Source organism: Tinamus guttatus, unplaced genomic scaffold (assembly GCF_059628265.1).
Source record: "Tinamus guttatus ecotype Peru unplaced genomic scaffold, ASM5962826v1 Tinamus_guttatus_pri_ptg000213l, whole genome shotgun sequence".
NCBI lineage: Eukaryota > Metazoa > Chordata > Aves > Tinamiformes > Tinamidae > Tinamus > Tinamus guttatus.
This window is the reverse complement of record NW_028288747.1, coordinates 322,284-335,278: the sequence shown is the minus strand read 5'-3', so window position 1 is coordinate 335,278 and position 12,995 is coordinate 322,284. Positions and strand designations below refer to the sequence as shown.

General features: G+C 36.6%; 1 protein-coding gene across 2 annotated transcripts; it reads right to left on the bottom strand.

Moving 5' to 3' along the window:
• Nucleotides 1-355: 355 nt before the first annotated feature.
• Nucleotides 356-10,513, bottom strand: CEP44 (centrosomal protein 44). Of its 2 annotated transcripts, XM_088524803.1 has the most exons (10): nt 10,343-10,509; nt 9,340-9,487; nt 8,223-8,369; nt 7,271-7,378; nt 6,596-6,724; nt 5,524-5,733; nt 2,642-2,708; nt 1,691-1,818; nt 1,404-1,441; nt 356-545 (listed from the first exon to the last, which is right to left on the bottom strand). In XM_088524803.1, exons 1-10 carry the CDS (start codon nt 10,432-10,434, stop codon nt 488-490), a joined length of 1,125 nt encoding a protein of 374 aa, XP_088380929.1. In that variant the 5' UTR covers nt 10,435-10,509; the 3' UTR covers nt 356-487. The 2 variants fall into 2 exon arrangements, with proteins under 2 accessions (XP_088380929.1, XP_088380930.1); XM_088524804.1 differs by lacking the exon at nt 8,223-8,369 and having other exon boundaries at nt 10,343-10,513.
• Nucleotides 10,514-12,995: the final 2,482 nt, after the last annotated feature.

The following is a 12,995-nucleotide window of genomic DNA, read 5'->3' as shown; positions in this document are numbered from 1 at the left end:
AAAACCCCTAAAGATACATATTTATTTATAATTGTGTATCTAAGTTTTCCTTAATACTTATTCAGCAATACAGATGGTAAGATGGTATGTAAGAAAGCCTCTTGGGTGCAATATGCTAGTCCCAGCTGGAGTGTTTCCAACAGGATGCAAACTATGGTCCTCAAGCCTACACACACACACACACACACACACACACAAAAACCCCACACTTATTAGTACACTGCTAACAAATGTCAACGCAAAAATACACTGCTGTAATGACTTCACTTTACCAAGGTGGGAAACTATTTGAACAGGCAAAAAGCTGAAGAACAAAAAAAAAAAAAAAAAAAAAAAAACGAGCTCAATACACAAATGCATTAAAAAATTTATTCTAAAACAAGAGCACTGGTGATCAAATTATATATTAAAATTTAAATGCTGTACACACATATATATTAGTTACAATATTCATGAACTACAAAGAATATGTCCAAAGATTTATTCCTCAGGTCTTCTCAGAGGTGCTGCTTGAGTTTTTCAACAATTCTGAGGTCTCTTCAATCCTGAAAATAAATTGTTTAGACATACACACATTAAAGCACAGTAAAAGCTAGTCAAATATTTATCTTATTTTAGACTTTTTGGAAGGTTTATAAAAAAAAAAAAAAAAAAAAAAAAAGCAGCACTGAACTAAATTTCCTCCCATTCTCCATTTTCTCCTGCAGTTGGTAGGAATACTGATGCCTACCAATTATCAATAAACAGTAAGGACACACACACATAAATATATGCAAGTAACCAAGAATAAAACTTAGGATTAAATCATACACAGAAAAAGGCTATAGCTTTAAGGTCAGGCATTTGTACAATAAATATCTCTTCTTTCTTAAGGAAATATTATATAGCAATACATTTCTCCTCACCAAGTCTAATAAAAGTATTTCTTGCAAAAAAAATCTCAGGATAAGTATCGTATATACCTTAATATATCTAATGCAGTGATTGGCCTGAAATCTGTCTTCCTTTTTTATTAAAGGGGGGAGTGGGGTGGGGGGGGCAGGGGGAAGTATTTCACCTTCTGTTCCTGTAAAAACAAAAACTCGTTCCAGGCAATTCTTATCAGAAGACATATACTATTCCTATTACTTGTTAACCAGATAACCAGATTCTAAACACCCTTTAATCCGCAGTTAATACCATTAAGAATAGTTTCTCTTGCTTGTTAGAGACCAAAACAGTGACTCATCCCACAAATACAGAACTGTAAGTGGATTTATTATCCAGTGGAGTCACAAGGAAATGCCACACCTGACGTAGAGACCTTTGAGGTTTGGAACACATATGTACATTCTCTATATGCCTTAGGCCAATACAATTCCCTCTTGGGAAATGAATTCCTGCTGCCCTTTCCTATTACTTACATTTTACTTATCCTTTCCATTCTTTGTCTTGTGGTTTCCTGCAATTTAAAAGCAACAAATTTAGTGCACTCTTCAAAGCTAGAAATCTTCAGATAGACTTTCAATCTGGAAAATTCAGAGAAAATGTGACTTCAAGCACTATTTACGTATCAGGAGGATTTTTAAGAGACATGCCTAGATGTAGTTTTACATAGTTTCCTTGTTTTCCACTCGTAGTGCAAGCAACTAAAATGAAAGCTCTTTTAACCTTAGAAAGGAAATCAAGTGAGTTTACCAGTTTTACTTACCTTTGAAACATCTGTCAGATCGTGACAATTAATGGTGATGGCTTTTGGAGACGGGACTGTGGATAATAGCGAACTGTATCCAGACAACTGATGAAGACTCTCTGGCATCTCCTCCTTCCTCTCTGTATCTACACAGAAATACTCATTTTTGTGTCACCTTTGCCTTTTTGCTCTCTATTGCAAGGTCAGCTCTCAAACAGTTTTGATTTACAGTATGCAATAACAGAAGAGAAAGAATTACTTGGAGGAGTAGGGGGGAAGCTACTACGAGTGTCCAAAGTAGTTTTCTCATTCCTTAAAACAACAAAAGAGGGACATACCAAGTGTAACACACACAAGACCAATTTAAAAGAAAATACCTAAAAATGCTAACTTTACCCTGGCTACAGTCAAATCAACACTTAAATAAAATTACCAGGTCAAATAATTAATACTGATTTCCTATAGTATCCATTATTTGTAAACTGCCTGTTGAAATATGTTTTTAGTTTTATTAAATAACTGGTATTATAAGCAGCAACATGATAAACAAAATCATCACTTCCTTGTTTAATTTGAAATTTGAAGCTCCTACAGCTTTCCTGGGCCATCTCTCTGATGTCCTAGGCTCCCACTGTGATTAGGTTAGGTCAGGCATCCATTCAGCACCAAAAGACCCATCTTTTAAAACAGGAAGATTTTGGTACGTTGTTTCTTTTTAAAAATCAAAATTAATAATATATTTGCATCTTCAATTTTTTTGGCAAGGTGTTATTTGTAACATTTAATTAGTATGCTATATATTTGCATTGATGTTTTTAAAATAATTATTTTGGTAAAGAAAGTTTCTAAAAATTAGAATACAGGCACAAAACAACTCGCAAGTTCAAGTCTTAAAAGCATCATTTTAGTCAGGTCTTACAAGAGGTATATAGCATATGCCTTTAATTAAAAAAAGTCATAAACACTCACCAGGAGAGATTGGAATCCTACTGGATGAACATTCTTGATTTACATCGTTGAACCCTGTTACGTCACTCTGCAATACAATTTACTGTATTTTAGTCATATATCCTGCTTAAAAATTAAATAGTAACTAGGTATGTGTGTACTAAATCAATACAAGTGCATTATCCCTTATAAGAACTAAAAACACACATAGTTATATTGCATTATAAAAAGGGCTCTTTCTCAACTTATATATATATAGTTCTTAAAAAGCAGGTCAAAAGCTTCCAAGTAGTGCAAATAACACACGTATGATTCAAATGATCAGAAAGTTCTTGGTCTGTCCCAACAGTCCTCAACCTTGAAAACATTGGGCTATAGATCTGAACTGAAATTCCCCCCACTTAAACATTCAGAACTCTGAAGTCCATCTGCAGCTAATTCTCCAGGCTCCCCAAAGAGAGAAGGCTCCTACAAGAATGGCTCTGTGGTTAATCCCATCTCCATGTCTAAATGCTCTATGCCATTTTGTTCACAGACAAGGAAGCAAAATTAAAGTTGTACTAACACTAAATGTTTGTGTGTGCATCTCTCCAAATTAAGAAAAAAAAAAAAAATGTAGAGAACAACCTCTAGACTTTCTTCACCAATGTGTTTTCATTGAGATTTGCAAAGTCTTGCAAATCTTAAATCTTAAGACTCTTAAATCTGGAATAACTATGTCAGTTAGCAGCTGTAATATTACACTCAATATTTTTCTCTCCCTTACGTCTTCATGCATTATATGGGAGGAAGCTGGGGAAAAAAAAAAGAAAAAGAAAAAGAAAACACTTAAAATGAGAAGGAAAAAAGAAAATGTAGGGGTTGGAGGGAAAGATCTCTGCACTGGCTTCTTCTGCCTGTTCCCTTCCTGTGAAAGGGATTTAGTTGCTTTCAGACCTTCCTAGAGCTGCATGCACAGCTGCTGCTACTTTGGCAGCTGTGCAAGATGGATCATAGAGTGTTCCTGCTGCATTGGCTAAATGACAGAAGTTTCCTGAAAAATGCAAGGGTAAAAAGAAAGGCATAATTCTCAACTGCTCCTCTATCTGTGAAGCACAACTTGGATGGATTTCCATGAAACAAAGAAACAGCAATTTTGTGGCCCAAAGGATTTTTTCTTGGCAGTTTCCAAACAACTCAGACTTTGGAAGACTTTAAAAAACATAAAAGCCAGCTTCATTTGCTTTGAAGTAGCAATGCCACACACAAACTAAATCCAAGCTTGTTTCTGCAGACTTCCTCTCAGAACATGCAGAACAGAAAAAAAAAAAAAAAAAAAAAGAATATTTGATTGATAGTAATGTTAAGAATTTTAGTAGCAACTATTTCATACTATTTCAAACCTCTCAATCTCACCATGTTACGCATTTCCATGAGCTCAAGTTACTACTAGAAGTAATAAAAGAATGAGACTAGTCTGAAACACAGGCTTTCCCATAGTGGTAATGCCATAAACACAGCAACCACCTTCTGGAAAGGGCACACATAAGAGGGCCAAATCTATTCATGGCTGTTTAGCTGAAAGCCTCCTAAGACAACCAGCAAAAGAATCTTAAAAATAGCCATGTTATTTGGAACTATGCCCACCACTAATTAAGATATAGTATTTCTCCATTAGGCTCTGACTTTGCATGGTAATTAACTTAACTTTTTGAGACATTAATGACCATAAAACAAAATAACTAAAACCCCAAAAAAATGCAAATGAGAAAGCTAACAGTTATTCTTTTATGCTTTTTCAAAATAAAGATCAGCCTGACTACTTTCCACTTCCAAGTGGGCTTACTAGGCAAAATGTTGAACACACACACACACACACGTGTTACAGAATCCCAGAATGGTTGAGGTTAGACAGGACCTCTAGAGATCACCTAATCCAACCCTTCCCTGCTCCAGCAGGGACACCTAGAGCAGGTGGCACAGGCTCACATCCAGGAGGGTTTTGAAGATCCCCAAGAAGGAGATTGCACAGCCTCCCTGGGCAGCCTGTTCCCATGCTCTGTCACCTTCACAGTAAAGAAGTTCTTTCTCAGGTTCAGGCAGAATTTCTTGCACTTCAGTTTGTGCCTGATGCATCTTATCCTATCACTGGCCACCACTGAACATAATCTGGTCCCATCCTCTTGACACCCTCCCTTAAGGCATTTGTGCACGCTGTTAGGATCCCCCCTCAGTCTTCTCTATGTTAAACAGGCCCAGCTCTCACAGCTTTGGTCTCCTGCTAGTAACATCTTCATGTCTGCAGGGCCAGCAGCATAGCCCAAATTCCTGGTTACAAGTATATTAAACATTTAGACAACTACCAAGAAAAAAAATATATATAAACACTAATCAAGCATTTTCACATGAGTTTTCAATTTTTTGAGATCTTTGTATAGTATCAGAAGGATACATGAGATCTACAAGTAAAAACATTTTGAAATAAAACAGGTGTTCAAAAGTATGATGCTACAGTTAAGATCTTGAGATATTTACATGCACACATATGAAATTATATAATGTGCATGTACACATACACAACAACCTTTCAACAGCATGAAAAAAATACAGTTTGAATGCAGTAACTGATTTGCTGATAGACCAAACGTAGCCACAGCACAACTGTACAAAGAGGTGGTGGTAGGGATTAAGGAGGAAACAGGGGAGGGGGATGAAGTGTTATCAGCAGAGTCAGAAACGCCAAAGTTATCCATCAGATAAGGCATCAGGAGGTTGGGAGGGAGGAAGGAAGAGCAAAACCAGGCCCACAAGCATTGCATTTGTGCAAGACTTTTGTTGCCATTTAGTAATAGCTGTACAGCACTATAGAAAATAGTCAATATTACTACTGTCCTTTCTGTCAGGAAAGGCAGAAATTGGTGTACCTTTTTCGACTGCAGCAATAGCTCGGTTTCAAGGAGCAAAACTCGACTCAACAAATTATTCCAGTCCTTCTCATCTATGATCACCTTTCCTTTCAGTCTGTCTTCTAAAACAGATAGTTTCTCTTCTATCCAATCTAGTTTATGAAGCTTTTCCTGGCAATCAGTAAGCTGGCATTTAAGGAACTCAATCTGAGAATTATCTTCTAAGACCTGGAAACATGGATAAGAATACATGTCATCCAATTTAAACATATAAGTAGAGCTCATTATTTGATCTATGAAGATTTTTTTTTCTTTTCTCCCTACTTCAGCAACTGCATTCTGACACATTAAAGAACACTTTTTCTTCCCAAATGACTGTGACAGGCCGTTCATGAAACTTAAACTTTTGTATATTCAAATGGATTCAAAAAAGAGCTGATTTCAGTATCATTGAAGCATTTGAAGGCATTTTATTGAAAGAATAATGTTTTGGACATGAAATACCACAAGAATTGTATCATTTTACCTACTTTTAAAATCTATTCTACATAAATTTTAGCAGTAACAGAAACTGGTTTACAGCGAATTTGCGTCATGACCTCACCCGTAGCTTGTACCAGGAACTGCAGAGAGAAACTCTGACATAAAAAGGATTCTCTGATGTTCAAGAAAATAGAGATCTGAGTAAAATCATCTTTTATGGGTAAAGCAGTCATGATGTTTTTTTCTTTATTGTCTAAAAAGGGTTCCATCAACATCACTTTTTTTTTTTTTTTTTTTTTTTAAGTGCAGAGATTTGTCTATACTGACTTGATATTTTTTGAATAGGTCCGTTTTATCTTAACTATTATAAGGGAAGATTAGTTTTCAGATATATTTTAATGGATTTTTGTGCAAGGATGCCATAGCAACCTTTTTACTTTCATTCTGTGAAAGAAAAAAAAAAAAAGGGAGAAAAACACTAATAGAACTGATAAAGCTCAAGAGCTGTGTTATGGAACTGTCTCTTGAAAGGTCAGTTCAATTTTACTCATTTTTTTTTTCCTCTACACATTTACTACCTAAGTATATTCAAGGTGCAGGAACCTACTTGTTCACATGTGACTTCCAGAACATCATCATTTAAGTATAATTCTTCTTCAGGGTCTCTCTCTGCTGGAAGGACTGGTGGATGAAGGTTGTCACCATCTTCACTTCCTGGATGTCGTTCAACTTGAGGCTTTTTGAGTACATTTTAAAAAAAGAAAAACCCATTCACTAGTGCCATTCATTACAAGAACTCTTCTTAAAATCATCCACTAGTTAATTTACACAAAGGGCTATTATTTTAGCATTTAACTTTTTAAAACCTAACAATCATCTCTACTTATTGTCTCCACATCAAGGGAAGTTTAATTAAAAAGAAAAAAAAAAAAAGGCTATAGGCATGAAAGCCTATAGCACAGTTTGCTATCTTGAAAAATACCTTGGTTTGCACAGAAAAGTATTGGAAATATAAACACTCCCCTTTAACAATCAGGGCTGCTAGATTCCAGAATCTGGGTAAGGTGTGAATCTCAATCTTAAATCAACTCACGAACAAGACAGTCCCAACACTAAGAACTACCACACAATCTTTCAGAAAAAAAAGTTCTACAAAAAAAGACTAAAACTCTTATTTTCCTTGATTAGTGTTGGCAAATAGCAAACATTTCGGAAAAGATACCGATTTACTACTACTCAGATAAGCCTTTAGACCTACAAAGTAAAAAACAAAAAGACATACCTGTTTCAGATTCATAGCATTGTCATTAGGTTCAGCGTGAACTTTATGACAATTTGACCATAGTTCATATTTTAAAGATCCAGGTTTTCTTCTTGGTTGGGATTTGGCCTTCAAAATGAAAAGAGAAAAAAAATGCCTCTAATACAGGAATAATTTCCTGAGAAAAACATCACTTCTAAGTGTCCTTAATAGGCAGGAATGCTAAACAGTACAAACGTAAACACAGTTGGAATTCTGTAATACAACACTGTCTAAAATGCACTTAAGTATGAGCCAAATTAATAGAGAAAAATGGATCTCTTTATGAATTCTGTACACATACACCAATAGGGCAAAGATGCTTCAAAGCTGGTCATAAACATAAAAATAACTTGCACCAAAAGTTGAAGACAAACAAACAGGAAAGAAGGACTTAGTTACATCCTCAAAAGTGATAATACACAACACAAATTCTGAGGACTACTGCAAGCACAAATCAATCACAAAATCCTGTAAAATATTAAGCTTTAAACACAGCACACACCAATATATATTAACACCTTAAAGTGCACCAAAGGTGTTTAATAATTAAGTTTAAAATGTATTCTGCAGAAATGTAAATACAAGTGTGGGATTTAAATTAAACCAGAACTTTGACATATCAAAGGGGTTTACTTTGTTTTAAAGTCTACAAAAGAGTCTAGTGAGGTAAACATTTAGGATGTTTCAAAATGTAAGAGAAAGCATTTACTGGAAATTTATCTTTTTTTTTCCCTAATAATTTTATTTTGTTGATTTTGTTTGACGCTGTTTTGGCAGCGTCTTGTCTTTTGCATGCCTGATACTACTCAAACATCTTATAATGGTACTTCATACTACATTCTCCCCCTATTTACATTATCAGTGATGCTCTATCTTCAGATAAACTGATCTTCAAAAGAATAAAGCTGCCTTAAAGTTATTTGGTCATTACCTTATTCAAGTTACTTAATTCCTTATGCTTTTTCATCACAAAGTTGATTATGTCGCAAACAATCTGCATTTTTCGTTCTGCAAAGCCAAACTGAAGAAACTGCTGTTTTGTTAAGATTGGTTTATACTGAAATAGATCCCGAAGAAGCTGCAACAATTAAAAAAAAAAAAAAAGTTTACTTTGTTTTCAAGATCATCATGTATCTGTCATAGCAACAGCATACTCTTTTTCCTACTTCCTCTACAATCTTCTCTTTCATTTACACCTTACCAAATGAATAAAGAATTAACTGCTAAGTGACATATTCTAGGGTGATTCTTTCAGTTAGGCCTTTCAACCTACCATTTCTAGTTCACATACCCCTTTTATTCACATCACTCTTGCAGTTTATATCTGACATCATCTTAAAATGTATCAAATTACTGTAGATGATTCTTTTTTTGAATTCAAGTTAGCAAGAGTGAGTGTACAATAAACAGTTGCATTAATAAATCAAAGGGATAGCAATCCTGCCACTCCAAGTTTCTCTGTAATGCAGTCTCCATCTTCTTCAGATGGAAAATTGATCTGAGTAAATTGACATTAACACAACCAGTCTCCCTTTAATGCAGATGTAGAGTGTATTTACAGATATTTTAAAGACAGCATGAAATTAGTTTCATTTGACTCAAAAAATAAACTGATGCTAATTATAAGCTGTTAATAAGTGGACTTTATATATTAATTTGTCAAGGCATTTTAAGTATACTTTTTACTTGTATACTAGCACTTTTATTGATGTTTGTTATGGTTTTTTGCTGGTCATAATTCCTCTAGGGTCAATTCTGACTATATAAATGTATTGTGGAATAAATATTTTGGCATTTGTCACATTTAACATGAAATGCAATTTTTCTCATTGTCTCAAAACTGAGACTTAGCTAACACTATCCACCTTTATTTCCAGGAAAATGTAAGTCAAGAGATAGTTATGACTCACCTAAAATCTTAGCAGAACTGCAAATGATTTTTATTGCCAACATTTTCACTTGCTAATAAAACTCACACTAGATGTTTAACTGTTATGAGGCAATATTCAAAGTTGTCCCTCTTGTGCAAAAAGCACCAAGTCAGATACCTTATAAATAGCTTCAATAAAACGCAAGTCACTCTTTGCTGCGAGTTCTACATCACATTTCACCAAAAGTTCTGCTATGTACGTTGAGAAAGATGTAAAAGAATAGCTGATGATGGGTAAAAATACAGCTGGATCACCCTTTATTAACCTATTGAGAAACAAAAGTATTTTATACATAACAAAGAGACAAATTGCTTCAAACATCTAACCTCAGAAGTATATTAATATAGCCAGTATGATACTAACATCAAATAAGCTTGCACTTCAATTCACGATTTTTCCACCTATCTTGATCAACGGAATTTTCTAAGCACCTCTCACTCAGAAGTCCATAGGATCTCAAAACAATGTTTTTGTGAGCCCTCCAATTGCTCTAACCTTCTCAAGTCTAAAACTCAACAGGCTTTACTCTCTATACACCTGATTTTCAATCTTCAATGGATAACATTTCTTCAAGGGTTTTTTTTTTCTTCCCCTCACAGATTTTACATGATACCAGAGAACCTCGAACACAAAGATGAGTTCACTGAGCAGTACTTCTCATCCATGAAAAGAAGGAAAACCATGAAGTGTCATATTAATGGCAAATTTAAAAGTAACACAGCAGAGTCAAAAGATAAGTTGAACTGATCATTCATCTAGAAAATATAACATTTAGATGCTGTGGCATAACTATCTACCTAATAAATACCCTAACTTCTCACAGTACCATGACTTTGAGATAATTTTTATTCATTCATGGTATTAAGCTGTTATCTAATGCAATACAAGAAAATTAGTGATTTTTACTTCCTGAAGGATTCAATCAGTTTTGTTTACACAAAAATAATAGACAACATTTAGAGTATGTATTTTATCCATTTAAGCTACTCCTATGGCTTCCATTATTCAAACAAACATACAGAGATCCTATCTCTCATATTAAAAATGTATCAGCACACACACTGTTACATATTTCCCTGTCATCATATATTAGCATAAATTTATTCACGCTCCTTCTTACCCTGTATAATCCACATCTCTTGGATAATTTAACAAGCGAAGTCCTTGCTCTATTTTTCTTAAACTTCCTTTTAGGTCTCCTGTTGCCATCATTTCAAATGCTATTATTTTAGGTCACGAGGCAAGTGTAATACAGTACATTCTTCTCCCCTAAAGTAAACAAAAAAAATTCCATATACATGAAAACTTAAAAATGCAATAGAACGATCAACAAAACTGACTTTTTTTTTTTAATTTTTTTTCTAAGACATTTCCAAAATCTTACAACACAGCACAGGCTAGAGCTCAATACTAACATCAGTGCAATAATATAACTCATGCAATTTCGCTCAGTATCAAACACTAATCCTCAATCCTACCAACTATCCAAGACCTTCAAAGGTAATGAGATCTTTAGGGCTGACAAGAAATCTCCTTCGCTAAAATGAAGTTAAACAAGTTCCTCTGCTATTTCAAAGGAAAAGAAACCCAAAAGTAGTAAAATCTTTTATACTCTTTGGTCTAGAAAGCTTCCGACTCCAATCGATCCAAAGAACCAATCGATCGCTACCAACAGGAGGCCTGTTTGTATCATCCTGGCTGATTCCACAACTTTTAAAGATACTGTGACCTTCCAATGTTTTTGACAGCTTTTCCCCAGCAAATTTGAAATAGTTCAGGAAACCACCTTAGATCACTTAGTGCCAACTTTACTAGCCAAAAGGGCAATCTTTGAATAGATAAACATCAGAAGATGTGCCTAGCAATTCACCATGGATAGTACCTCTAGATTTAAATGATCCATTAAACAACTTTAAAATCATGGTGGTGGTGGGTGGAGAGGCCACAGATTTCCTAGACATTTCTAGACAGGTATAAACTTGAGGTGTACTTGTTATCATAGCAGTAAACTTCTCTGTTGTATCACACAAGTTGAAGACCCACCTCTAATTTACTATGAGCTTTGCTTCACAGGAGGCATAGACTTATCTAATCACTCACCTCAGGGGTGCATTTTTCTCTGCAGAACTGTTCTGCAGGGAAGTTAAAGATTGTAACCAAGAAAAGGCGGCAAAGACACCATTCAGCAAAGCACAAGATCATATTCCACACAAGGTTTTAGCTTTTCCAAAAGGAGCTAGAAAGTGCAGGAGACTCCTACTATTAGTGATGCTTTTTTGTGAAACAACTAATCAATAAATTCTCTAGGAGAGGAGGAATAGAGAAGAAAACTAATTGCCATAAGAGATATAAAAACACTTGCTACTGTGCTTGCCTAGTAAATTGTAGAGTAGTAGTAGCTTCAAATCAAATAAAAGTATCAATACTAGTTATCTCAAATCCCAATCCCTCATTTCATTGCTTCAAAACACATACTCAGAGACACTCTAGGAATACTGTTTGCAGTATTCTAAGCATTTGGTCCAAAGTTATAAGCAACTATTATTGGTTCTTTTCCAACATATGACATTAAAAGCACAGAGAGTCAAACTCTTGTAAATCCTAATTGAAAACAAGTGCTCTTTAAGTCAGTATTCAGAACTGAGAAAGTGTATAAATATATAATATATAGTTATAGTTATGTATCCGAAGAAGCAAAGCAAATAAACAAAAATTAGGTGCCAGCAACTGACAAGCAATCTGAAGATAGGAGATAAAGAATTATGCAAGCCTAATTATATAATTATGTTGCAGTCATTACTGAAAGCCTAAGTAAGCAACTGCACTAATATATTCATAACATACAGACAGCACTTGCAAAGTTTTGAACTCTGCCATTCTCAAGGGAGAGCAGTAATGTTTAAAATTATTAACAGAGTTAATGACTTTGAAAACAAATTAAACTAAAGAAAATAGGCTGAAGTTTAAGAACCTCTCCCTCCCCATTTCTAATTCTATTAATTTAGTTTTGAACACCACACAGAGCACAAGCCTGATCATGGATAACAGAACAGTACAAAAGATGAAGGTTCTTTGCAGCTTTCACGAAAAAAAAACCCAGTACTCAACCTCAGAGGGCTGATATTTCTCAGAAAAAACAGTGCTTACGCATGCACTCCTCACCTCCTCCAAACCTGGTAGCATCTAACTGCCTTAACCAACTACCATAATTCCCAGAAACTTTGGAAAGACTCGTGATTTCTGCCATAAAACCTTGACACAGAAACTCACTGGCGGCTTTTCTGCCAGAGTCGGGGTCTGTCTTCCGCGTCCCTCGCCAGGGGCCGCGCGCTCGCGGCCTGCTCTTCCCGCCGCGCGGCCCGGGCCGTCGCTGCAGCCCAACGTTCAGCGCCGTCGCCAAGGGCCGCGGCGGGAGGCGCCGGGAGCCGCAGATTCCGCACTGCCGCCCCGGCCCGCTGCCCCGCGGCCCGCACTGCCGCCCCGGCCCGCACCGCTGCCCCGCGCGGCCCTCCCGTCGCCGCGGGAGGGGTCGCCTGCCCCTTCCCCGCCGCGCACGGGGCGGCCGCGAGCGGCCGGGCTGCGCCGCGGCTTGAATCTGCCGCCACGAATCGGCGGCGCCTTCCGCTTCCGGCGAGCGCGGCGGCGAAGACGTCACTTCCAGCAACAACGGCAAACGGGCCTGCCCGGCGCGGGGCGGCCGCGACTCCCCGCGCGACTCCCCGCGCGCCTCCCTCGCCCGCCGCTGCGGGATCTGCGGCGACACCGTCCCCGTC